The sequence below is a fragment of the Equus caballus genome, chromosome X, assembly GCF_041296265.1.
Source record: "Equus caballus isolate H_3958 breed thoroughbred chromosome X, TB-T2T, whole genome shotgun sequence".
Classification (NCBI taxonomy): Eukaryota; Metazoa; Chordata; class Mammalia; order Perissodactyla; family Equidae; genus Equus; species Equus caballus.
The window spans coordinates 63088666-63116129 of record NC_091715.1 but is presented as its reverse complement, the minus strand read 5'-3'; the positions used below and the strand labels follow the sequence as shown (position 1 = coordinate 63116129).

Genomic DNA, 27464 nt, shown 5'->3' with positions numbered 1-27464 from the left:
TATCATTGCTGTAGTTCTTATTGTATGTATAGTGCAGTTTGATATTTAAAAAATATAAAAAGACATAAACATCAAGTCTAACAGTGCTCATGCCACAATTGGGGAAGCTGAGGTTTAGAGAGATTTAGCTTGACCAAAGTCTTACAATGAAGTAGATGCAGAGTCAGTCTCATCTCTGGGCTTCCTGACTTCCTCTTCAATGCTCTTTTGCTCAACATGGCTACTGAGCCCACTGAAGGACTAGAAGTCTTCCCCAGAGAAATGTTGTGCATGCTGCCCAGGACATTTCTTTATCTTCAGATCCAGGAGGTCCTAACAAGAAGCAAGATGCAGTTCAAAAAATATGCAGTCATCAGGCCAGAGAGACACTGATGTGAGTTTAATGGGGCATGGGCTTACAGTTCTTTATCAAGAAAGTGTATGGGGGAATGTATGTGTCTGTGTGTATGAGTGTGTGTATGTGTGTATGGTGGTAGTGGTGGTAGGGTGTTGTTTAGACAACATAAAATTAGGGTTCTCCAAAGTTCAGGATTCCCTGTGTGAGGACCCAATGAGAAAGAATGTCTAGAAGTTCCAGTGAGGTGGACTGAATGAAGTAACCAAAAAGAAAGGGACAACCAGACAAGAGGACTTGAATCTTAGAAGTAGAGGGGCTTGACAGAATTCCATGTGATAATGCCAGAGCCTGAAATACTGGAATCTCCTCTTAGCCCTTGCATAGCCCCAAATCAACTGTATGTAACTACTCCTTGGCAAGCATGTGGAGGAGATAATGTCTCTCTTTGGCGTCCAACTCCTCCCTCTCTGCAAAGCTCAACCCTCCCTCGACCAAGGCCTTTCTTATCCTGCCAATTAAAAAGAAAGACAAGCTTAAATGTTACTTGCACTTCAGTATGAATTTGTTGGATGTATTTCTCCTTTGAAAGTGTTTATATTTTCAAATTTTGGTAGACTGTGAGCAGAGCCAAACTTAGAGGTAGACTGCTGGTGGATTTATAGTCACTCTGGGGCATGTGAAGAAAAGGAATTAAGCTTTCTAAGAGGCTTAATGTCACTCTTTTAGATGTTAGGTGTATGTACAAATGGAAAGTCATTGAAATGTTCAGCCTAATAGAGCATAGTACTATCAGGTCAATGGGCAAGTACAGTGGATTCTAGACTTAACTTTACCTTAAAAGAAATAATAGATCCCTTATGAGCACTAGTAGGAACCCTTACCATCAAAGAGGTGAAGCTATTGGAGAAAGTGATTCAAAGTGCTTTCCCAATATAAACTATGGGGGTATATTCCTACATAACAGCCTTATCCATGAGCTTGGCAATTATTTAAGCATTGATGTGTAGAAAGCTCTTTTATACACTTAATATCTTATATTGTAAAGCCCACAAGCACCCACCTCAACAGTCTGTTCATTTGCATAACCTGAGCAGGCGAGTGTTAACACTATGACTGCTGAATATTGCATAGACCAGCAGAGTTGATATCTTCTCCCTGGGCCCACCAGAAAGGAAAATACCCCCATACTGGAGGAACTAGAACATCCCAAATGTCGCCCTCCCCCAACATCTGTGCCTTGTGGAGGAAATCCCAAATAAACACAACATGGGAGATCAAAGACCAGAAAGCCCTATTGGCTCCAGGGAAAGTCAAATCAATATTCTAGCAGGGGGAAGAATTGCTTCACTCACCCTGGAACCTCAAACCCCAGGCAGCGAGGGGGCGGGGGGGGGTGCTTCACATGACTTGTGCTGAAATAGGGAAGGAAGGGGAATGTGAGGTAGGACTAGGAGTCCCAGTGAGAGATATAGGGAAGGAAGGGAAATAAGCAGGCACAGACGCTGGCAGCCATCAGGAGTTCAAGCTTCTTTGACAGCAGGAGACTGGAAGAAGGAACAGAAGTGGCACTGGCTTTAATGGGGCTCTTACTGGGCCTCCTACTCCTGGGCCACCTAACGGTGGTCACCTATGGTAAGGCAGCAAGTGGGGGCCTGGTTGCCACTACTGGCACAGGCAAAAGACTGGGAGGTTGGGATTGAATGCCTACTAAGGAAAGTCTATTTCTGTTGAGTAGGTGAGAATTGTCTCTTGTTACTCTCTCAGCTTTGGGTAAAAGGGAGGGAGGTAGTTGAAGCCTGCTGAAGAAGCCAGGAATAAGTTTAGGTAGAAATTGAAAAGGATCCTCTCTTGGAAAACATACACATGATTTTCTAGTACTTGTCATATCTCAGGGACATTAAGAAGATGCCCAATACCACCCAAGTCACTCTTCCACCTGCTGTCTTTCACCTGAAATTCTACCATTATACCTTAATCTCTCTGGTTCCAGGCTTTGATATCTGTTAAGATATACAGCCCCCAAAGAAGGAATGTTGTCTAAGAGCTAGGTGGGACCTTAAAAGTAACCTAGACCCATCTTTCACTGTTATGGACAAGTGCTCAGAATATCTGTTCACATACTTCCAGTGACTGAGAGTTCATTATTTCCCCAGACCATCTAGTCTGCCCAGGGGCAGTTCCAGTTGTTAGAAAGTTCTTCCTTGTATTAAACCAAATTCCTTGCATGTAGCTCCCATCCAAAGGATCCAACTTTGTTTCTTGTAGACACGCAGAACATATCTACTCTTTCTAGGCTGCAACAGCACTTTGGAGTTCTAAGGACAGACATCATGTCCCCTTGACTCATCTCTTCTCCAAGCTAAACAACCCTGGCTCCTTCAACTGGTCTTCACAAGAGTTGGTTTCTTACCACCTCCTAGGGTAACTCACTTCCTTGTGGAAATGGCCCAGTTTGTCTGCGCTATCTGTTGGAGCCTAATGCTGGACACATATCCTAAAAGAGATATGACTATCCCATAGAAACATTATTTCTTTAGATCTTCATTCATCCTCATTTATACCCCTGAGAATTGAGATAGCCTTTTAGAAAACAGTCTGAGTAATAGCTAAGTGAGGTCCAAGATAAGGCAAAGGGGTTCTTACTGCTCCCTTGCTTGTTCCATATCCTTAGAGGGAGAGACTGCATGGGTGTTAGCTTGATATCCTTTGTGTGGTCATAAATAACTCAGCTTTTCATAGCTGACTCAGATTAGGCTGCTCCATCCTGAGGCTCTGTGATCCATCAAATTCTAGAATCTCAAAGCTAAAAGTGATACTAAATTAAGTCACCTGAGAGAGAAAAGAATTTGCTCCAGGCCACAAAGCATTAGTGGCAGAATTAATGCTCCTTAAGAAGAGTGGTTTTTGTACAACTACAAGATTTTCCTTCTCTAACAAGTTTAAGAGTGTGCTTCTCTATCTTTTCCATATCCTTTGGTTTGAGCTGATAATTGTAGTGGCAGGATTGGGGCTCAGGGGAACATTTTGTAAATGTTAAGTTTGAATCATGTGTGTGCATGTGAGCACTCACATGTGTATTGTTCCCTCCCCAGCCTGTAAGGCCTTTTACACCATTTGTGTGGAGGGTCTTACATTATAGACTTAAGGCTCAAGACACACTGAATGGCCAGTAACACCTTCCCTCTCCCTGGATCTCAGTGTCCCCAACTCATCTGTACAGTGAGGAGATCAGCTTGGCTGGCCATAAAGGGCTCTGCCAGCTGGACAGCTCTGCAGGATTGTGGCTTCACTTCTAAAAAGCCTCTAGCAACCAGAATCAGCTATCAGATCTAAGACACATGTTGAAATAAGCATAATAAAAATAAGTCCTAACATTTGCATTTTATAAACATTGTAAACATAAACACCTATTATCTAAGCTAATCCTCTATCCAGGAAGCAGCCCAAGAAAGAGACAGAGGCCAGACACAGGAGTGTGGGTTCATGAGAAGCTCTCACCCTCTGTCTGATGGTGGGAGGAAAAAGATTCAAAAAGGGACCCAGAACGGCTCCTATAAAAGGGCCCACACCCAGAAAACTAGGCCTTTCCTTTCTTTAGGACCATCACACAGGCCTCAGACCTTTGCTTTCCTAAGGCCAGGTCCCAGGACCAGAGTAAACCACAGGACTGTCCTCTCTTTCTCAAGTCAGACTCTTTATCAACAAAGCCTCTTGAATCAATGGCCAGCCCTCGTCTTTCTCTTAAAGAAGGGCAATATTTGAAGGAAATTCAATCCTTCCCTGTGGGAAAAGAGCAAGGCTCTGAAATTCTTGGAAAGGCTTTTCAGATAGTAGCCAGCATATGGGAGAATTCTTTTCCAGGCATTCAGAGAGATATTATTCAGCCTTAGGATAACATCCCTTAAACCGTGTCAAGTAGGCCCAGGTAATGGTTTGCCGGTTTCAGTTTCAGTGGCTAGTGGTTTAATAAGCTAAGAAGGTAAGAAAGCAGTGTAGCATCTGAAAGCCTTTATTCTAGGCCTCCAGGCCTAGTTCTGCTCCTGCTATGTGTGACTTTGGATAAGCATCTTTCTCTCTCTGGGCCTCAGCTTGCTCATATATATCATGAGATAATGCAACTAAGTCATTTTTAAAGTACGTTCCAGCCCTGCTGTACCAAGTACTTCACCATTTGGTTGTTTTCATGGGTCCATAATGGGCAGAGCATCCCCCCAAGGAGGTGGGGCTTTCCTGAAATTGATTTTCCCTACCCAATCTTCCAGGAAAGTCAAGAGTATTGCTTAATTTACCCAATATTTCACATTGGCTGCCAAGCCAGCCCTGTTGCTGGAGGTACAGGCTACATTGCCCTCTCTGGCTGCCCTACAATCCAGAGATGGCAGATTACCTGCCCATAACCATCAGGCTGGGAAGGTTAGCTCCTTGCTTTCTCACATGCTAATTTTTCCTTCAGGTCATTATTAAAGCTGACTGATTATAATACAACTTAATGAATCTGTCTACCCTGGGGAAGACATATTGAGGAACTCTACAGGATAAGAAGAATGAATACAAATATGGGAATTTTCTCTTGAGGAGTGGGGCAAGATTGGCATTTATCCAGCACCTACTGAAGGCCAGCCTCTATGCTAGATGCTTTCACACTTATGAGCTCATTTGATCTTCACAATAACCCTCTATGGAAGGTTTATTATTGTCTCCATTTTATTGATAATGACCTGAAGCTCAGATATACAGTCAGGCAGACTTTGGATTTAGATTTGTATTATCCTTCTTACTACATCATGGAGTCCCTTACCACTCTGTTGATCTCACTAGGTGCTCCTACTCAGTCAGTGTTCCTCTAGGCTCTCTGAGCAACACAGGGATAGTTGGAAGGTGTAAGTCAATGCTACTGAAATTACCTTCACTTTGGTGATCAGAGTACATGAGGAACAATACAATGTTCTCTTTTGTGTGATGCCCTGTGCCTATCATACATTTTCTCTTTATGCTACTAATGAAGAAGGAAGAGGAAGAGGAGAGAAGAAAAAGAAGAAGGAGGAGGAGGAAGAGGAGTAATATGGAAGGATAGGTAGAAGGAAGAAAGGAGGAAGGAAGGAGAGGGGAAGAAATAAAAGTAAAAAGGGAAAAAAATACCATTCTTGGAGGTCTAGTTACTAACTCTGTCCCATGCCCCTATTCTTGGATGGAGGAGTCAAGCCTGATATACTTCTAGAAGTGACTTTTGAGATTGGAAAATTGGGATTGGCTGTTCATGTTCTGGAAAGATCAGAGTGGGCTAAGTGAGAATCCCCAGGAATTTCTCAGGAAGGGTAACGTGAGGCAGACCTGGCAGCTCTTTTAAGATAAGAGGGAAGATATACATATGCATAGATGAAGGCATTTTCAGCTGCTCCAGATGTCCTCACAGCAGAATGCTGCTTTATTGGCCAGGAGGGGAGTATGAGAATTCTTATCAAAGGAGAGGAGGGAGATATGGGAGGGTTGGAGGAAAATTAGTGGGAAAGAGAACATTAAACTGAAAGGCTTACATGGTGTTCGTCGAGCTAAGGCTGGTATGTTTGTGCTTGCAAATTACCAAACATACGTATGGGCATGTGTTTCCATGATAATTATAAGCTTTATCTGCATGCATATGGAGACATGAACTATCAATAGCACAGTGAAACTCACTATCTGGTGAAAGTTTGCCACTAGCTAGATCGTGTAATTATTTAACTTCTGTTTCCAGTACAGTCTATTAACACTGAAACACCTAGGATTGGAAGAGACTTTAAAGGGTAATGCTGTCCAAGACCTAAACAAAGCTCAGAACTTCTCCTAGACAGCTTAGTCCATCAATAGTCAGCTCTGATTAATTATAAAGTTCATTTTTAGAGCAAACCAAAATCTGGCCCTATTATCCCCCCATTTGTGGGTCTAATTTCTGCTCCCTGCCCAATCTGAAGCTCTCCAGAAAGTGGTGGATTTAGTGACATGGATTCATGTTGATTTATTCTTTTCTACTCAAGGCTTTATCTTGGCCAAAATATGCTGGTGATGTTCTAAGAGTCCCTGGTGAAGGCACAGGCCAGAAGTTTGACTATAGTCTTCCCATTGATAGAAGTCCTGGTATTTGGCAATACATTCTGGGAGCTAGAAAGCATTCTTCCACCTCACTTTACATCTTTTTGACTGAAGCCTGGGAATCCTGGGCTACACAAAATTCTTTTATTCAGTAATAGCTTAACTTTGAAACCACCCTTCCTAGGAGACACATAAAGATATTTTTTAACTAAACAATCCTTCACTCCTGGCCCCAGTTGAATAATACACAAAACCCTCAAAATATGAGCTCATAGATGGAAATTTCTTATATAAGGTGATGACTCTCTCAACATCCCCAACATTTTCCCCCTGGGTTTCCCATCCAAGCATGCCAAGGAGCAATCTTCTTTCGGTCTTACCACCATCCCTACCACAGCCAGCTCTAGGATTTTACTCAGATCCTTTTTCTCTCCAGATCTTTTCCTTTCCATTCTTCCTCAAGATAGAATTTTTCAGTATAATTTTGCTGACAACTAAGAGAAACAAAAAGAGAAATAACCAAAGAAAGGAGAGAAATTGAAAAGAGAAAAAACGCTTACAAAGTGCAGGTTTCAAACTTAAAAATAACTGATGATTTTTTTAAACAAGAATGCATCTCACACAAGTTTCCACCCTCGAATTGCTCTTTATCTGCCTCCTTCCTCTTTTCCGGAGAAGAGCTTAGGGTTGAGGACTCAATCACTGAGGCTTTCTGAGGGAGCAACAGGGACTAAGCAGTGCAGCTGGCCCTTTCTTTCTGAGTCCTGCAGCCCCCACATTTTTCTGGGTACATAATTACATACAATAAAATAGCCCAGACTCAACTGCTCAGCATTTGTTCCCACATCTCTTTTGGAAAATGTTGAAAGAAGTTATTTTCATTGACTTACAGAACCATGAGTCAGAGTTTGAAGAACCCTTAGAGATCATTCCATCCAAACTTTCTACATTATAGATGAATAAAATGGGTCGTCCATAGTGGAAGGTGACTTACCCAGGGTCACCTCACAGCAATGCAGTGACTGGAAAAGGACTTGAAATTCACAAGAGCTAAAAATGTTGAGGGCTTTCCTTCTGAGGTCTGGTTCTGATTGTTGGGAATGCTGGCAGAGAACAAAATGGCACAGGGAATCTGAAAGTATGATGGAAGGAAAGTTAAGCAGTGTTTTTCAGAAGCCTAGTGAGGCCTGCCACTGCCACCCTAGCTCCCAGGTGAGTGTACCGTCTATGTCTGCTTTCTTCCTCTGTTCCCCCTCTTTAGGTCTTCCCATCCTGGAAGCACCTGAGAGTGTGACAGGGCCTTGGAAAGGGGATGTGAATATTCCCTGCACCTATAGTCCTCTGCAAGGTTACACTCAAGTCTTGGTAAAGTGGTTGGTACAACGTGGTTCAGACCCAGTCACCATCTTCCTACGTGACTCCTCTGGAGACCATATCCAACAAGCAAAGTACCGGGGCCGCCTGCATGTGAACCATGGAGTTCCAGGAGATGTTTCCCTCCAACTGAATACTCTGGAGATGGATGACCGGAGCCACTACATGTGTGAAGTCACTTGGCATAACCCTGATGGCAACCAAGTAGTGAGAGATAAGATCATTGAGCTCCGTGTCCAGAAACGTGAGTCACTATAGGGGTAGGAAAGCACTGATAGGCAAAGATCTGATAGAGGACTGTAATCCTAGAAAATCCTGAGAAACCCAGAGACCTTTGTTTACCTGTACACAATCTCTTTGCAGTTACATATACTAATCAGAGGAAGTGGTCAGACAGAGGATCCTCAGAATTATCACTCTCATGGCAGAATTTAAGTCTCGAGAAGGGTTCCTGGCATTCAAATATCTGCTCATTCAAGTGTCCCATAAATTCCAGCATCCATAGCCTGGTTGCCCTCCTTGGGCTCTGGGTCTTAAAACTCATAAAAATGAGTATGTATTATCAAGATATTGGAGAGTCAATAGCTGACAGAGAAGCTCTGGGGAAAGGGATGCAGAGGTTAACCAAGATAAGCTTTGCTGGCTTGACAATTTTACAAAGATCTGGCCCTGGTAATCTAAAACTGCAGATAGTCCAAAAACTCTAATTGAGCCTAAAAAAACTATATTATTTTTTTAAAGTCAGTTTATTTTTAACCATAGATAATCCAAAACCCCAGATAATAGAAAACAGTACCTAATCTTCCAAAGGATGGTATTTTATTTACATTGTTCTATTCCCTTCTTCCTTCCTGAGTCTTGAGTCCATTTTAGTTCCCTTTGCAGATATATACATAACCCTATACCCAACAAGAGTGACTCAGACTTGTGTTCCCATATCCTTATAACTTCCCAGAGCCTCCTCTCTTGTCTTTGCAGTCTCTGTTTCCAAGCCCACAGTGACAACTGGCAGTGGCTATGGCTTCACAGTGCCCCAAGGAATGAGGATTAGCCTTCAGTGCCAAGCTCGTGGTTCTCCTCCCATCAGTTATGTTTGGTACAAGGAACAGATTAACAACCAAGAACCCATCAAAGTAGCAGCCTTGAGTACCTTACTCTTCAAGCCTGCAGTGGTGGCCAACTCAGGCTCCTATTTCTGTACTGCTAAGGGCCGGGTGGGCTCTGAGCAGCGCAGTGACATTGTGAAGCTTGTGGTCAAAGGTGAGCAACCCTCTCTCCTGGTGAGTATTTCAACAGATCACACTGTACCAGAGATACCTCAGTATAGTGTCCTTATTCCAGAGAAGACAGGTTTATGGGTTGAGTCCTGGCTTGTACAATCACAAAGAAATAAAAAGTCTGGATTGCGAACAATGCCTGTCATGTTGTAGATTAAGTAGACAAAGATGGTAAAGGGAAAAGTGACACTTACTAGGTACCTAGTATTTGCCAGAGAAAATGCACAAGCACTCGACACACATCTTCTCATTAAATTCCACAACTATCTCATGAGATAGGTTATCATTAACCTCTTTTTACAAAAGAGAAAACTGAGAGTCATAAAGGGAAATCTACTCACCCAGGGTCTTGGAGCTAGAAAGTTTAAGTTGGGATTTGCACTCAGATTTCATGCTCTTTCTGCTATGTCTGATGGTTTGTCATGGCTGAATCTGTACTAGCTCTGGGAACCCTTTGAAATCCTTTTTATTTGTTTTCTCTCTTTGTTTTCGTTTTGTTTTGTTTGGTGAAGTTTTTTGTTGTTTGATTATGTTTTGTTTTGCTTTATGAAATAAGCCCAGATCTCTGTATACTTTCCTTAAATTTGCCTCCCTTCTTCCTAAAACCAAATACAGATTCTGGTTGAGATCGTGATGAAGATTGACTCTGGTTAATCAAGGTTTGGCTATTTCCTACAGCATTATCCTGGGAGCACTAAAAACCATGTACTTAAAGAATGAAGGCTGGGGTTTAAATGAACAACCCAGTACTGATATGTCCAAATAAGTCTTGTTGCCTTCTAACACATCTCCTTGGAAAGGAAGCCACTTATTCCAACAAGGCTGCCATTGCCCAAACATGTTTGGAATTGATTCTAGGGAATTATCCTCAGAGCCACCTGAAAGTTACTATCCTCTGAGAGTACTTCTACATAAGGAAAGTGAGCAAACTGGCTCTCACCACTTGGGTTAGGAAAGTGAGGTTGGTTTGAGACTCTTGTGTTTGCCTGGAGAGATGTGCTCCCCAAAGTTGAATTGTGGTGAGGATGTATGTGCTGTACATTTTGGTCTGATAGTTTTTGAGGAACAAGGGCAAACTCACTCTGAGGGAATTATGTGGACACTGGTGCAACTCTCTGAGAATTGACAATCTGGTCAAGCAGAGAGAGCAAGGCATAACCAGAAAGTCCGAGAAATGTGTACTTCATAGAGGGACAAGTTGAACATTCTCACCTTTCCATGAGTTAGTTCCTAGCCCTTCTGGACAGGACCTTGCCCATAATAAATCAACCTAACCCGTATCACAGTCCAGTCTTACAGGCAACTAAACTCTTAGGCAGTGCTCACCATTGCCCTCTACTGACAGGTAAAGAAACTGGGGCCCAGAGAAGTCAATTCTCAGCCTTCCACCCTTCCCTGCTCTCTGAGTCAAGCTACTCTCTCTTGGCTTTCTCTACCTGCCTCCTTCTCCACCTCAACTTGGTCCCATAAGTCTGGTCTCCTTTTCATTTCTACTCGACATAGCACTTAGCCCCTCATCCCTCCACCTCATCCTCTTTGCTGTTCCTCAGTTCTGGGATAGCCCTGTATGCCATGACTTGGCCCATGCTCTTGGACTGCTGAGCTCTGCTCACAAAAACAGCACAGAGGTGCATTCTTCCCATTTCAGTTCCGTGCTCTGTGACAGCCACTGCCTGTCCCCATGCTGTTTGCCAATCAATTTGCTTATCTTTGTGCCATTCCTTATAGCGGCTGTTTAGAACACTTTCCACCTTATTTCAGGCTCCCAGCCCTGCTCCCAGATGAGGTCACCTTCTCCTTCTCTGAGAAGATCCAGACCCCCCTCAGATGTGAATTCTATCAACTACCCTCTCTGCCTTGACATTTCCCTGCCCATTCCCCCTTGGCTCAGAGTAAGATGTGCCTTTCTTCTCTCCACAGCAAGCCTTCCACCTGAGCTCTTAACCTCAGCTACTCCAACTTCCTGCTTCACCAATTATCTTCTACTTAAGCCTAATATATATGTATGCATGTATGTATAATACATCCGTATATATATATGTATGCAAGCCTATTATATATATATATATATATATATATGTAAATAACATATATGTTATTTTTAAAAATCTTTCTCCCCATCCGCCACCTCATATCTCTTCTATGGCCACTACCAACCTTCTAAAGAAGGTGGTTTCCCCTGTCTGTCCCTCCCAATTCACTATAACATAACTTTGTACACTGGAGTCATCACTGACCTTCACATCACAAAAGTCCAAGACCTCCTCAACTTCCCTGTAGCAGTTGACCCTATTAAACATTCCTTCCTCTTTAAAGCCCATTCAACCACTAGTATCAACACCACTATTATCTCTGGGCTCTCCTAAGACCTATCTGACTCATCCTTCTCAGACCCCTTTGCTGGCTCTTCCTTCATTCATCCCATGATTTTAAATGTTCTCAAAGACTTAGTTCTCATTGCTCTCTTCCTGTAGCTCTATAGCATTTTATCAGATGATTTTATTCACTTCTGTGGTTTCAAATAAGGCCTCTAGGCTGATTACTCTCAAGTCAATAATTTTATTCCTAATTTCCCTCTTGAGTGTTAGATCTAAATGTCTAGTTACCTCTGGACAGCTTCACTTCTAATATTGCTTGTCTAAAACTGAACTTACCTTTTACTCACTAATCCAGCTCTTCAAAGCTGTTAGAAGATTCAGCAATATTTTTGATTCCTCCCTCTTCTTCACCTGCCAATCATCAAAATCATCGAGTACTGTGAATTCAACTACTGAATCAACTCTTGTTATGCTCCTAGCTTTTTTCCCCAGACCCTCATAGTTTCATCATCTTTTTTCCTGAACAATTTCAATAGCCTTTTAAATGATCTCCACATGTCCATAAATCCTCACCAAACCATCAACTTATTCAGCATTTATTGAATATCTATTTTATATCACTAGATATAAAATCCATGACTGGTTCTCCATAGTCCAGGAAAGTGCCTAGTGCATAGGAGACACTTAATGAATGTTTGTCAATGAGTGGACAATATATGCCACTCCCTAACCTTCAAAACCTCCACCATGCTGTCAGAATTATTTTTCTCAAACTTAGATTGGGCAGTGTTTACTTCCTTCCTCAGAAATTTTCTGTTACTCCCCATGGACCCTTCTATCAAAGAACAAAGCCTAAACTCCCTTAGTCTGTCCCCAGTCTATGTATCCAGCCTTATCATCTAACATGCCTCTCCACATCTGAAACATAAAATGCTGTTTCCTCTGCCTACAATGTTCTTCCTCTTTCTTAACCTAACGAAATTCTATTAATCTTTCACTGACATCTTTTTTTGTTGAAATATACTTCACATACTATAAAATTCAAGATTTTAAAGTATACAGTTTAGTGGTTCATATGGCTGTGCAACCATCACCATTATCTAATTCCAGCATATTTTAATCATCCCAAAAGGAAATTCTGTACCCCTTAAGCAGTCACTCTCAGTTTCCCATTCCCCCAGCATCTAGAAATGAGTAATCTGCTTTCTGTCTCTATGAATTTACCTATTCTGGATGTTTCATATAAATTGAACCATAGAATATTTGACTTTTTGTGTCTGGTTTCTTTCACTTAGCGTGTTTCCAAAATTCATCCATGCCATAGCATGTATCACTATTTCATTATTTTTATTGCAAAATAATATTCCATTGCATGGATATAACACGTTATTAACTATTCATCAGTCGATGGGCATTTGAGTTGTTTTTATTTTTTGGCTATTCTGAGTAATGCTTCTATGAGCAATCATGTGAAAGTTTTCCTGTGGACATACATTTTCAATTCTCTTGGATATACGGCTAAGAGTGGAATTACTGGGTCATATAGTCACTATGTTTAACTTTTTGAGTAACTGCCAAACTCTTTCCCAATCTAGCTGCACTATTTTACATTCCCACAAGCAATGTATGAGGGTTGTAATTTCTCCACATCCTCACCAACTTGTTATTTTCTATTTTATTTTTTAAATTATTGCACACAGAGAGTGTCAAGTGGTATCTCGTTGTGGTTACAATTTGTATGTCCTTAATGACTAATGATGTTGAGTATCTTTTCATATGTTTATTGTCCATTTGTCTTTCTTATTTGGAGAACTGCTTATTCAAATACGTTGTACATTTTTAAATTTGGTTGTTTGCCTTTTTATTGTTGAGTTGTAAGAATTATTTATATATTCTAAATACTAGACCCTTTTCAGATACATTATTTGGAAATATTTCCTCCCATTCTATAAGTTGCCTTTCACTTTCTTTTTATTGGTAAGGAAGATTGGCCCTGATCCAACATCTGTTGTGAATCCTTCCTCTTTTTGCTTGAGGAAGATTGTCGCTGAGCTGAGATCCGTGACAATCTTTCTCTATTTTTTTGTATGTGGGACGCTGCCTCAGCGTATCTTGATGAGTGGTGCATAGGTCCGTGCCAGGGATTTGAACCCACAAACTCTGGGCCCCAAACAAGAGCACACAAACTTAATCACTACACTGCTGGGCTGGCCTCACCTTTCGCTTTCTTGATAGTGTCCTTTGATGTACAAAGGTTTTAATTTTGATGATGTCCAACTTATCTATTTTTTCTTTTGATGCTTGTGCTTTTGGTATCATAACTAAGAATCCACTACCAAACTCAAGGTCATGAAGCTTTACTCTTGTTTTCTTTGAAGAGTTTTATAGTTTTAACTCTTACGTTTAGGTCTTTGATCCATTTTGAGTTAATTTTTGTGTATGGCATGAGGTAGGGGCTCAATTTTATTCATTTGCTATCCAATTGTTCCAACATCATTGGTTGAAGAAAACATGATTTCTCATTGAATGATCTTGACACTCTTGTCAAATATCAATGACCAAAGATACACGGATTTATTTCTGAACTCTCAATGATATTATATTTTGACTGTTACACTGTTTTGATTTCCATAGCTTTGTAGTAAGTTTTGAAATTAGTAATTATGAGTCCACCAATTTTTTTGTCTTTCGAGATTGTTTTGGCTATTCGAGATCCTTTACAATTCCATAGAAATCTATATTGATCTATTTAGAATCTTCTTTTCCATTTCTGCATATAAGTCATTGAGATTTTGATAGTAATTGAGTTGATTCTATAGATTGCTTTTGACAGTATTGCCATCTTAACAATATTAAGTCTTTCAACCCATGAACATGAGATGTCTTTCCAGTTATTTAGGTGTTCTTTCAACAATGTCTTGTGGTTTTCAGTGTACAAGTCTTGCACTTCTTTAGTTAAATTGGTTTCTAAGTATTTTATTATTTTTGGTGCTAGTATAACATAATTATTTTCAAAATTTCATTTTTGGATTGTTTATCACTAGTGTAGAGAAATACAACTGATATTTATATATTGATCTTATATCCTATAACTTTGTTAAACTCATTAGCTCTGATCATTGTTTTATGGATTCTTTAGAATTTTCTATATATTGTTATGTCATCTTAAAATAGAACTAATTTTGCTTCTTACTTTCCAATCTGGATGCTATTTATTTCTTTTGCTGGCATAATTGGTTTGGCTAATAACTACAGTACAATGGTGAATAGGCATGGCAAGAGTGGACATCTTTATATAGTTTCTGATCTTACAGGAAAAGGATTCTGTCTTTCACCATTAAGTATGATATTAGCTGTGGGTTTTTGGTATATGCTGTTTATCAGGCTGAGAAACTTCGCTTTATTCCCAGTTTCTTGAGTGTTTTTATAATGAAAGGGTGTTAGATTGTGTCCAGTGCATTTTCTGTATCTATTGAGATGATAGTATTCTTTTTGTCTCCTTTATTCTATTAATAGTGTATTACATTGATTCATTTTCTTATGTTGAACCAATCTTGCATTCCTGGGATAAACTCTACTTGGTCATGGGTGCATAATCTTTTTAACGTGTTGCTGGATTTGGCATGCTAGTATTTTGTTAAGGACTTTTGTGTCTATATTCATAAGGGATATTGGTTCTTAGTTTTCTTTCCTTTTGATGTCTTTATCTGCTTTTGTATAAGGATAGTACGGGTCTCATGTACTGAGTTGGGAAGTGTTACCTCACCTATTTTTTGGAAAGAATTAGTACAGAATTGGTATGAAGTTTTTTAAATCCTTGGTAGAACTCACCAGTGAAGCCACCTGGGTGTAGCCCTTACTTAGAGGGAAGTTGTTTGATTAGCAATCCAATCTTTTTACTTGTTGAAACTCTGCTTAGACAGATTTCTATTTCTTCTTCAGTTAATTTCAGTAGTTTGTGAATTTCTAGAAATTTGTCTTTTACATCTTAGCTAATTATTGTCTTACAGTTGTTCATAGTATTCCCTTATAATTCTTTTTATTTCTACAAGGTAAATAGGAATGTCTCATTTCATTAAAGACTTTGGTAATTTTAATTGTCTTTTTTTTTCCTGGGTTGGTCTAGCTAGAGGATGGTCAATTACATTGATCTTTCCCCATAACGAAATTATGGTTTTGTTGACTTTCTCTATTGATTTCTATTTACTATTTCATTTATCTCTGCTAAATCTTTATTTTCGTCCTTCTGTTTGTTTTCTGTTTAGTTTGCTCTTCTCTTTCTAGTTTTCTTTTTAAGGTAAAAGAGTGGGCTATTGATTTGAGATCTTTTTTACCTTTTGGAGTAGGTATTTACAGCTATAATTTTCCCCTGAGCATTGCCTTCACCGCATTCAATAAGTTTTGGTATGCTGTGTTTTTATCTCAAAGTATTTCCTAATTTCCTAATGATTTCTTATTTAACCCATTGATTATTTAGGAGTTGTTTGATTTCCACGTATTTGTGAATTTCCCTAATTTCCTTCTGTTATGTATTTCTAGTCTCATTTCATTGTGGTTGGAGAACACAATTTACATTATTTCAATTGTTTCAAATTCACATAGTGTTATTTTATAGCCTAACATATGGTCTATTCTGGATAATTTTCCATATGTACATGAGAAGGATATGTAATCTGCCACCCTTGTGTGGAGTGTTCTGTATATGTCTACTATGTCCATTTTGTTGGCAGTGCTGTTCAAGTCTTAAGTTTCCTTGATAATTTTTTGTCTAGTTGTTCTATCAATAATTGAAATTGGAGTATTGAAGTCTCAAATCATTATTGTTAAATGATCTATTTCTCCCTAAAATGCTGCCATTTTTTATTTTATGCATTTTGGGGTTCTACTGTTAGGAGACTGTATGTTTAAAATTGTAGTATCTTCTTGATGTATTGATGCTTTTATAATTATAAAATGTCTTTCTTTGTCTCCAGTAATAATTTTCTCTTAAGTCTATTTTGTGGGATATTAGTATAGCCACTCCAGGTCATTTGGGTTACTATTTGCATGGTATATCTTTTTATATCCTTAAACTTTCAAACTATTTGTTATCTTTGAAGCCTAAGTATACCTAGCATGTAGTTGAATTATGTTTTCATATCCATTCTGCAAATCTCTGCCTTTAAATTTGAGAACTTAATCTATTTACATTTAATATAATTGCTCATAAGGGAGGATTTATGTCTGCCAATTTGCTATTGTTTTTCTATATATTTTTTCTCTCTTATTACTCTGTTGCTTCATTACTGTTGTCTTTGGTGTTAAACGGATATTTTCTCATGTACCACGTAATTCTTTTGTTATTTCTTCTACTGTATGTTTTAGTTATTTTCTTGGTGTTTGCCCTTGTGATTATGATTGATTTTTTTTTTAAAGATTGGCACCTGAGCTAAGAACTGTTGCCAATTATGTTTTTCTTCTCCCCAAAGCCCCCAAATACATAGTTGTGTATTCTAGTTGTGAGTGCCTCTGGCTATGCTGTGTGGGATGCTGCCTCAGCATGGCCTGACGAGTGGTGTCATGTCTGTGCCAGGGATCCAAACTGGTGAAACCCCAGGCCACTGAAGTGGAGCGTGCAAACTTAACCACTTGGCCATGGGCTGGCCCCTGATCCTTAATTTACTAAAATCTAGTAAGGATTCATACCAACTGAATTTCAATAGTATATAAAAATTTTATTTCTATATAGCTCCATTTCCCCTCCTTTATGCTGTTATTGTAACAAAATGCATCTTTACACATTATAATCACATCAACATAGACTTATAATTATTGATTTATTTAGTTGTCTTTCTAACCAAGTACAAGAAAGGGAGTTACAAACAAAAAATGCATTTGTACTCTCTATGTTTACAGATGTAGTTATCTTTACTGGTGCTTTATTTCTTCACATTGATTCAAGCTATTCTCTAGAGTCTTTTCATTTCAGTCTGAAGAATTCCTTTTAAGATTTCTGATAGAGCATATCTACTGCTGACAAACTCTCCTTGTTATTGTTTATTTTGGAATGCCTTAATTTCTCCTTCATTTTTGGACGTTTGCTAAATAGAAAATTCTTATTTGGTAGGAATTTGTTTCAGTACTTTGAATTGTCATCTCACTGCCTTATGGCTTCTATTGTTTCCAATGAGAAATCAGCTATTAATCTAAGAATTCCTTGTACATGATGACTTGCTTCTCTCTCACTGCTTTCAAAATTCTCTCTTTGACTTTCGCTTTTGATTACATGTCCAGATGTGGATATTTTTAAATTTTTCTTACTTGGGATTCATTGAGCTTCTTGTACTTGCAGGTTAATGATTTTCACTATGTTGGAATGTTTTTTGACATTATTTCTTCAATTATTCTGTCTGCTCTTCTCTATCCTCTCCTTCTAGGACTCTCATTACATATATGGTGGTACACTTGATGGTGTCCCACAGGTCTCTGAGGTGCTGATCATTTTTCTTTATTCATTTTCCTTTCTGTTCCTCTAATTGGCTAATTTCAATTGTCATATCTTCACATTTACTGATTCTTTTGCTTGCTTAAATCTGCTCTAGTGAATTTTTCTTCCCTCTAGTGATTTTTCTTTTCAGTTATTGTACTTTTCGTCTCCAGTATTTCTAGTTGGTTCCTGTTTTATAATTTCTGTCTCTTTATCAACATTCTCTATTTGGTTTGAATTATCCTCACTCTCTTAGTTCTTTAGACATGTTTTCCTTTAGTTTCTTGAACATATTTAAAATAATTGATTTAAAATCTTTATCTAGTAAGTCCAATATCTGTGTTTCCTCAAGGACAGTTTCTATTCATTGCTTTTTTATGTGTTTGTGGGCTATACTTTCTAATTTCTTTGCATATCTCATATTTTTGTTGAAAACTGGACTTTTTTTTTTTTTTTGAGGAAGATTAGCCCTGAGCTAACATCTTCTGGCAATCCTCCTCTTTTTTGCTGAGGAAGACTGGCCCTGTGCTAACATCCATGCCCATCTTCCTCTATTCTATGTGGGACACCTGCCACAGCATGGCTTGACAAACCATAGGTCCACACCCAGGATCCGAACTGGTGAACCCCAGGCCACTGAAAAGGAATGTATGAAGTTAAGCACTGTGCAACAAGGATGGCCTCTGGACTTTTTAAATAATATAATTTGGCAACTCTGGAGATCTAACTTTCCTTCTCTCTCTCTAGGGCTTGTTGGCAATGCTTGTTGTACTAGTTGTCATTTGTTTAGTGACTTTTCTGAACTAATTTTGTATAGTCTTCTGTATTCTTTGTCATAGATGGCCACTTGAAGTCCCTACTTTGTTAACTTAGTGGCTAGTTAATGGTTGAATAGGGATTTTCTTAAATACTGAGAACCAATGAATCTCTGTCTTTACTAAAGGGATCTGTTGCCTGTAGAAATATATCTTCAACACTCACCCAGGCAGTTTGTAACTGTGCCATAGCCTTCACTTCATGCTTATACAAAGCCTCAAGGCTAGCCAGAGGTAAGAGATTATTACCTTCTCGTGTCTTTCCTGAGTGTGCATACAGCCCTATGCATGTCTGTGGCCTTCTAGATTCCTAAAAATGTGTCAGAGCTTTTCAAAGTCCCTATGGACATCTCATTCCTCATTTTTTCCTTTTAAATTTTTGGTTAGTCTCATGTTTCCCTCAACTGTTATCCATTGCCTCAGGCAGTGATGTGACAAATACTCCCCCCTCCCCAAGGAAAGTTTTAGCACTGAGTGACTAATAAAGACAAGCCTTTTGAGTCAGGTCTTTCAGGGAACCTCCACACAGGTCAAATAATGACAATTGCTTGGGAATTAAATCTGTTCTGCTTACTCCAGTACCTGGGATGGAGTTTATTTTCAAGGTTACTACAGGCCTGGGGAGGGATGATGGGGCTAGGTGAGTTAACATGCCACAAAACTGCTGATCTTAACAAGACTAGGGTGTTTTTCTTCTACAAATCTTTGACTAATTTCTCAAATTCTGAAAAAAAACTCGATTATGAAAAATATTGCTAGTTATTTCATTGCTTTAGTGAAGACTTGAATATTTGGAAGTCATTGCTCTACCATTTCCACTGAAATTACCCACAGTCACCTTCTTTATACTTCCAAAGTCCCTCTCAAGAGAATGAATAGCTAAATTTCAGTTAAAAGTTAGTGAGGACAAAATACGTTTTTGCCATCTGAGTTGAAAGATCCTCTGAAATCTGGCTATACATTCATTGGGAGTCTGTGAACCCTGGGTTAACAATCCTGCCTTATAATGATGTGAATGAAGAACAAGTAACACACAACTTTCCAGTATCATGAGAGAAGTGTTGATATAGGTCCAACACTTCACTTACTTCTCAATTTCCCTAGGACAGTCAACCGTTCACTCAAGTGTGCCAGAGCCCTTGACTGGGCTTGCTTTTCCTTTCAGACTCTTCAAAGATACTCAAGACCAAAACTGAAGCACCTACAACCATGCAATCCCCTTTGGAAGGTGAGTTTTACTAGAGTTCTGCTCTAGTAGGAGAGGTATGAAATGGTGTCGTGGAACCCAAGGGAAGAAGACAATGCCATTAGATGGGCAACAAGAAGTCACTAGTTTCTGCAGAGAGAACATAATAAAGAAATGGAAATAAAAGAGAGAGAGCAAGGATTTATGTATCGTGAAGAAGTGAAACTTTTCATGAAAATTTTGACACAAAAGGAAGGAGAGAGTTAGAATAGTCCCATGGTAAGAGTGGGAAAAGAGAAAACTGTGATCTCTGCCCCAGTCTAACTAGCTGTGGGACTTTGGGTATGTTGCCTCCCCTCTATGTGCCCTCTTTCCACCACCAGTGGTAAGACACTATAACTCATCTCATAGTACTAGTGGTCAATGACATGGCCAAGAATTCTGGAAAGCTCAGCACAGATGCCTAGAGAAGGACCCCAACATTTTCAACCCCCTCCACCTCACAGTTCCTGGCTAGAAGAGAGGCCTCTGATCTTAATACCCTATTGTTGTTGCAACATCTATAGTAAACCCATCCTGGAGCTGGACCACTGAAGTGGATGGCTATCTTGGGGAGACCAGTGCTGGGTCAGGTAAGAGCAATGCCAGAATTTCTATCCTTCCATCTTGGCTGTGAACTTTGCAACTGAAACTTCCTACTGTATACGCTGTTCTATGGCATTCAACTCTACAAACCATTACTTGCTATGTGCCAGGCAGTGGTCAAAGTCCCCAGAGGTGCGGTGTGGGTGGGATGGAGAAGAAGAGATACAGATCCAAGGATGAGCAAAGTCAGAGTGGAGTTAAGGGGAATGGTATACATGTCCTTAGCTGTTTCTCTGTTGTCATAGTTATATGCTTCCCAAACATTCTAAGAAAGAATAAGAATGAGACCATGACCTCAGCCAAGTCTCCCAGGGAGATGGGCATTTGACCAAGTAATGGTAACAGCAGACCCTCATTACTTGAGATCTTCACTAGGGCCCACCAAGCAGCTTGCAGCTGATTTATGACTCCTCCAAAGTCTCAAAGATACCTAAGTCACAGTCTCAGAGATACAAACCCCAAAAAGAAAGTGTTTTATGTTTCACCTGGAGCTGATAGTCAGCTGGTATTCGCTGGTATGACTGCAGTGATTGAAACGATAAAATATTCTTATACTAGTCGATAATTATTTGCTTTGTTTAAGCACTGACCTCTCCATTATCACCTTGGCTTCCCTGGTCTATCCCTCAGAACTCTCCAGACCACTCCATGGTCCTGCAACAAAAGTGTTGGTGCCTAGTATAGTAGGGGACCTCTAAGACTCCAGGTCGACAGTAGGCATCTGTTTTCATTGGTTGGGGCTAAATAGTTTGATGACTATCACTCCTGGTCTCATCCTCTGGCTGTGTATCATTGAGGGTGGACTTCTTAATGCCCCTGTACTTCTCCCTTCCTGATTGCAGAGCTTCTTGGCTATCTCCTGGCATAGTACAAACCTGTTCTGTGTGCCACCTTTGCATTGTCACATTTGACTTGAAGGCTTCCATAATTCCGTGCCTCTTCCAGGGCAATATCCAATAGGAGAAGGGAGGTTAGAAGATCCCTCTTGGAAAGTTGGTTTGGTAGGATGAGAAGATTACCGTGGGAGAAATGGAAATTCTCAGATGTCGGGTTTGTGTCCTACATTGTCTATCAAGCTTTTCACTATTTGACTCACTTCAAGAGAGATTATTCCTGTGATCTCTATCAGTTTATAGCTTTGGTTCTCTCAGCTCCAATCAGAGCTCTGAGGACCAATTTTCTAGAAATACCAAATTTCTAGGACAGAATATTTTGGGATATCGTAAAACAAAGCCAGTTGTAGAAGCTAATCCTAAGGGCACTGGAGTTCCTTTCCCTACCCCTTCCTATTCCCTGATCTCTCCCCCTAGATTCAGAATATTGTGCTTACAATACATTAGACATCCTCCAATCTTTTCATTGAACTTATGGAAAAACTAAGGCCTAATCAAGAATTTGACTAAGGCCACTGTATTTATTTTCTGTTACTGCTATAGAAATTACCCTAAATTTAGTGTCTTAAAATAACACAAATGTATTGTCCTTTACTTCTAGAGTTCAGAAGTCTGGTACACTAGGCTAAAATCAGGGTGTCAGCATGGTTGTATTCTTTCTGGAGGTTTTGGGGGAGAATGAAATTCTTTGTCCTTTCTGGCTTCAAGAGGCTAGCCACATTCTTTGGCTCTTGGCCTTCATCCACCATTTCCAAAACTAGCAATGTAGCATCCTCAGATCTCTTTCTGACTCTGACCTCCTCTTATGTACCCCTCTTCCACTTTTAAAGGACCCTTGTGATTACAATTAGCCCTTCCAGATAATTCGAGATAATCTCCCCATCTCAATGTCAGCTAAATAGCACCTTTAAGTCTATCTGCAACTTTAATTCCTCTTTACAATGTAAAATAACATACTCACAGGTTCTGAGAATTTGGATGTGAACATCTTTGGAGGACCATTATTCTGCCTACCACAGTCAAAGAGCAAGTAAATTACAGATCCAGGATTGGAAGCCCAGTCTAGTGGTTTCCTTCAGCTTGTAGGCATGATTTGGGGGGGTAACCCAGGAGACCCAGTAGAAACATGTTTTGAGGAAAAAGAAACCTGGGTATTAGGCCAGAGATTGTGAAGGAAAGAATCCTTGTGGCTATAAATAATTGACCAGAATCTCAATAAGGTAGCATTTTTTGTGAAGCTGGGAAGTCAGAGTACTACTTTCTTCCCTCTAAGACAAGGTGAAAACCTCTTGTCTTGGCCTCATGGAAAGTATGTAGGACTAGTTCAAATGCCCAGGCCAATCAGCCATCAACCAGTGGATCTGGAAAAATTTGTTTATACTTGGAGTCTTTAGCCTTTCTCAAGTCTTTCTCATGGGCCTGGGGTTTTGTTTGTCTCTCTGGCTAGCTAAGAAAGTTGGGAAATGGAAAAGGAAGTGATATGGGCTGGTCTGGGATGATCCTTGGAGTTTCTGTTTCTGGACTCATTTCCAATCAGATATACTTGGTCTTGTTTTGCCTTCTAGGAAAAGGCTTGCCTATGTTTGCCATCATTCTCATCATCTCCTTGTGTTGTATGGTGGTCTTCACCATGGCTTCTATCATGCTCTGCCGGAAGACGTCCCAACAGGGTGAGTGATGAGTATGACTGGTGGCTCCTGTTCATTCATTCATTCTGGCACTATAGTTGAGCATAAACTCTGTATCAGACACTTCAAAGAGCTCCCAGCCTAGTTTGAGAGTGAGAGTAGGAGTACAGGGAGACATAGAAGCCAACAATGACAATACAACTTATAGAAGTTAATTCACAAATTTTTGGTATCCAGCCTAGTACAGCCATCCCTCTAATGGGTTGTCTAATGAAGATGCAAGAGAAGCAGACGTAATCCTTGGCCTCAAGTTGCTTACAGTTTATTTAGGGGATTCAAGGTAGAAGCATGGAGTTTATGAATAACAATAAATAGCACTAAAGGCTATGGACTCAAAGCTTGGAGAAGACAATGAAGGCTAAAGTGATCCAGAGGAGAGGAGAGTCAGTTACGGCTGGAGTAATTAGCAAGGGCTTTCATAAGGAGGTGAGACTTAGACCAGGTCTTGGAGGGTGAAAACAATTTGGAAGCAGGCAGTATTCCAGGAAGGAGAAACTACATGAGTAAGGGTGTAAAAGCTTAATGGAGTCATCAATAAAGAAAATTCATGTAGCTGAGTAATGGGGAAATAGAGGGGTAAAGGAAAATTCATTCCTGATTATAGAAGGTCTTCAATGACAAGCTAAGGAATGTGGACTTTCTTCTCTAGGCTTTGCAAAGGCACTAAAAATCACCAAAAATCTTTAATCAGAGGAGTGATATAATGAAGATGTAGTTATCAGGGAAATTAAACAACTGTGAGACAACAGAGGAGGAAACAAAATTTGGACGTTTATTTCTAAGTAAAATCTAGCTATATCTCAATGCCTGCTGCACTTGCCATTTTACCTAGCATTAGTGTGTCTCTTCCTTGTAGTAGCTCCTGCTCCCAAATAGCCTGTTTTCCACATGGGTCTCTTCAACAAAAGAAGAAAAGGGAGTCTTGGGTATCTCCTTCTCCCAGGTCTCAACTATAAGTTCTGGTCTTGGCCAGTTAGCATGGCTATGACCCAGGAGGCTAAACGTGGGTGTGGAGATACCTCAAGTGACCACAAATCCCAGGGGTACTAAAAGGAAAACATTCATCATAATCTCAATGAGACTGGGTATAAACGGTAACTGTATTAGATTATTTCCCTCTCAAAAACCCTCCAGGGCTCTTCATGGTCCAGGAGATAGAGGTTAAAATATAGCATTCCATTCAAATCCTTCTGTGATGTAGTTCTAGTCTATCTTCTCAACTCCCACCACTTCCTTATACCTATTTTCCCTTACAGTCACTGGAGTCAAAAAGATAGCCTGTACACCTCAAACCTTCACATGTTTTTCCTTCTTGGATTGCCTTCCAAGAACTACCATTTTCTACCTCTCTATAAGAGAGACAGTGCTGAAGTATCGATTAAATTTAACATGTAGTTATTTAGCGCCCAAGTCAGTTGCTAAGCATATAGAAATGAAAAAGACACAACCCCTTCAGTATAGGAGCTACTAGACCAATGGAGGAGATAAGACATGGAAATACAGGGCTCTATCACAAGGCAGAAGGCCTGTAGCATGTCGTGTTTGCTTTGTTGTTGTTTAATGCACTCATTCCCAGCTGCATCCCTGAAAGATTATAAACCCCTAGAGGGCAGTACCAAGAGACATCCATCTTTGTACCAGGCTATAGAGTCTTTAGGCTTGCATAGAATGTAGATACTTCTCCTCCACAGACACTAGGGAGCAATGGTGGCCTATTCCAGGACCTTTCCTGGGTGCAGAGTGGGGATCAGTGCATTTGGGAATAGCTTAGACAATGGTCCATGACATCAGACTAATTCAGCACCTCCTGCCTGGGCTTTGGCTTGGCTGCCAAGTTTCCCACAAGAACTCCCCGGGAATCTTTGGCAAGATTCCTGGGTCCCTTCCCCAACCATACCAAGCAACTGCTCCAGCAACTGAGCCAGAGTATGCTAAAGAGGACAGTGGCCAAGTGTGCTTCCTCTTCCTTTCCCTGAGAAATCTGCATCCCTGTGTTTCAACTTACCTTCCCGATACCTCCAAGTTGTTGGAAAGCTGAGACATATTGAGATTTCCCTCTCTGTCTCCCTTTCCCTCACCTTTTTACTGGTATCCGGGGTCCATGCTTGGTCCTTGTCCACTCCCTGTGGAGACTTCTGACCTGATTCCTCCTTCTTTTCTAGAGCATGTCTATGAAGTGGCCAGGTAAGATAGCCTCTCCTCTTCCATCTTCTGACCCCTTCCTTGCCCCTCAATTCTGTTGGTCACTGGCATGGAGGAAAGGAGGTTTGGCACAGACCCAATCCTAAGGCCAGATGCCTTCAGGGTCAGGGCACAGCTTTCTTACCTCTCTGAAGCACCTCCTGAGGTTCTGTCCTAGCCCACAAAACACACAGGATAACTTAGGTCCACTAGCCCTCCATTCCAAGAATCCCTGGGTGACAAGAGCCTGAGGGTCAGATGGCAAAAACTGGGGCAGAATGGTGGGAAACCAGGGTACTGGACTCAAGTCCTTTCTCATGGGTGGTGGGCTCTTGGGCCACAGGGTGCATGCCAGGGAGGCCAACGACTCTGGTGAAACCATGAGGGTGACCATCTCTGCAAGTGGCTGCTCCAGCGAAGAGCCAGCTTCCTGGACTCTGGGCAACGACTACTCTGAGGAACGCTGCCTGAGTCAGGAGTCCCAGATCATCACCCGGATCAACAATGACTACACTCACCCGCTGCACACAGTTCCCCCAGATTATGAGCTTCTGGCCACCAACAGAAAGAGACTCTGCTAAAAATGCCTATTAGGCCAGGGCCTACTGATATATTTGCCTATTCAGCCCCTGCCTTCTGCATGGCCCCCTTCCCTGCTACCTTTCTTTCTGGATAGCGCAACATGTCTTTCTTGCCAACATTAGGGCCCCTAGAAGTAACTGGCTTTGCTTAAGAAGTTACTATAAGTACCTCAAGCAGGTCTGCTGCTGGGTAAGGCCCTAGGCTCTTCTGGTATCCCTGCCTGGGGCTTCCACTTCTTCTCTCCAAAGACCAGAGGGATGTGTCCCTAACACTAGGACTTGGCCATCATGCCTCAAGACACCACTCACCTTTGGCCTCTTGCCACCAGAAGACCAGAAGGAGGCTCAGCTCTGCCACCTCAGTGCACCAGATGAGTCCAGGATCACTTCCCTTTCTCTAGGGCCAGATAGCTTTTGAGATTGTCATGTAACAAGCCAGAGTTCAGTTCTACCCTGCACTAGTGTTCTCATACTCTTTTGGTACTCAATAAATATCTAATCATGATAGCAATCTTGGTTGTTTTGGTCTTCTTTCAAGGACCTACCAAGAGTAACTGAAGTGAGACTAGTTGAGATGGTTGGGGTCCTGGGAGTATGAACAGCACCTTTGCTTTTCTGGTCTTTATTCTTCTCACCCATACCAACCTTTCCTCACTTCAGAGGTGGGCCCAGCTGGAACACAATGAGTCTTTGGTAAAATAGTACTCAGCCGCCTTCCATTCCCTTCATATTCATCTTGCCAGCTCCACCTGGATGACTCTTCCCAAGTCAATTGGGAACCTAGAAAAGGGGGAACCTTTCTTCTGTCTCAGGGGACTATGGATACAGAGATAAAGGGCTCCCTTCTTTCCAAAGTATGGATTCATCACCCTCAAAGATTTCTACCTCCTGGAATCCTGAAATCTTTGGAGTAGGTGTATACTTCATAAGTCATCTCTATCTCCTAGCCCCTTCTTACAATATGGGGTCAGAGCAAAGAAATCTTTCTCCTCAAGCCGGAATAAAGAATAGGAGTGTGAGCATGTGTGTTTGTTTGTCTGTGAATGTGCACACACACATATGACTTTCAATCAATCCCTGCTGTGAGGACCTGTTCTGGGTCAGGTCAACACTGCTTCCTTTCCCTCATGTAATTCATATCAAATCAACTTCTTCACTCTTCAAGGAAGCTGACATGTTACCACTTTTGGTTCCAATGCAGCCCTAAGATCAGCTCAGGTTTCACCAGGAGTTACTCCCCTTTGGGACAATTATAGAAGTCGAAATAGTACATGAAAGTGAATAAGGATTCCCCTGATTTACCACCAACAACCTGCCAATTCCATGGTCAAAATCTCAGCATTTCCCCGTCCCCAGATGCCAGCTTCATATAGCTGGTGAAAGAAGCAACTTCTTCCCCATCATGCTTACAAGCCTCTGAAACAGCCCCCCCCCCCCCACCCAGTGGAAACCTTAATGAAACAGTTCTATGTCCAGACCCCACAGCCTTTGAAAACAGCCATTATCTCTTCCTACTACCCTTAGAGAAAGGAATTACTGGCTTTGGGAAGAGAATCTTAATTGTATTTCCATTGGTAAAAGGTGCTCCAAATCCAGGGACACCCCCCTCCATAGAAGCTGAGGACCCCCAGGGA

At 40.8% G+C, this 27464-nt stretch overlaps 1 protein-coding gene across 3 annotated transcripts; it reads left to right on the top strand.

The window, feature by feature from the left end:
• Positions 1-1700: 1700 nt before the first annotated feature.
• Positions 1701-26341, top strand: VSIG4 (V-set and immunoglobulin domain containing 4). 3 transcript variants are annotated; one of them, XM_070256722.1, is made up of 9 exons: positions 1742-1969; positions 7668-8024; positions 8759-9060; positions 18785-18890; positions 19822-19884; positions 20409-20474; positions 22946-23050; positions 25231-25252; positions 25593-26341. In XM_070256722.1, the coding sequence occupies exons 1-9, from the start codon at positions 1915-1917 to the stop codon at positions 25828-25830; spliced, it is 1314 nt and encodes a 437-aa protein (XP_070112823.1). In that variant the 5' UTR covers positions 1742-1914; the 3' UTR covers positions 25831-26341. The 3 variants fall into 3 exon arrangements, with proteins under 3 accessions (XP_005614287.2, XP_070112823.1, XP_070112824.1); XM_005614230.4 differs by lacking the exon at positions 18785-18890 and having other exon boundaries at positions 1701-1969; positions 8759-9040; XM_070256723.1 differs by lacking the exon at positions 25231-25252.
• The last annotated feature ends 1123 nt before the right edge of the window (positions 26342-27464 follow it).

What these genes read in the sequence shown, in the direction of transcription:
- VSIG4 (XM_070256722.1), top strand. Translation starts at nt 1,915, where the DNA reads ATGGGGCTCTTACTGGGCCTCCTACTCCTGGGCCACCTAACGGTGGTC. An exon ending in CATGCAATCCCCTTTGGAAG is followed by an intron (nt 19,885 to 20,408) that starts GTGAGTTTTACT and finishes CAACATCTATAG; the next exon opens with TAAACCCATCCTGGAGCTGG. An exon ending in CATGTCTATGAAGTGGCCAG is followed by an intron (nt 25,253 to 25,592) that starts GTAAGATAGCCT and finishes CTTGGGCCACAG; the next exon opens with GGTGCATGCCAGGGAGGCCA.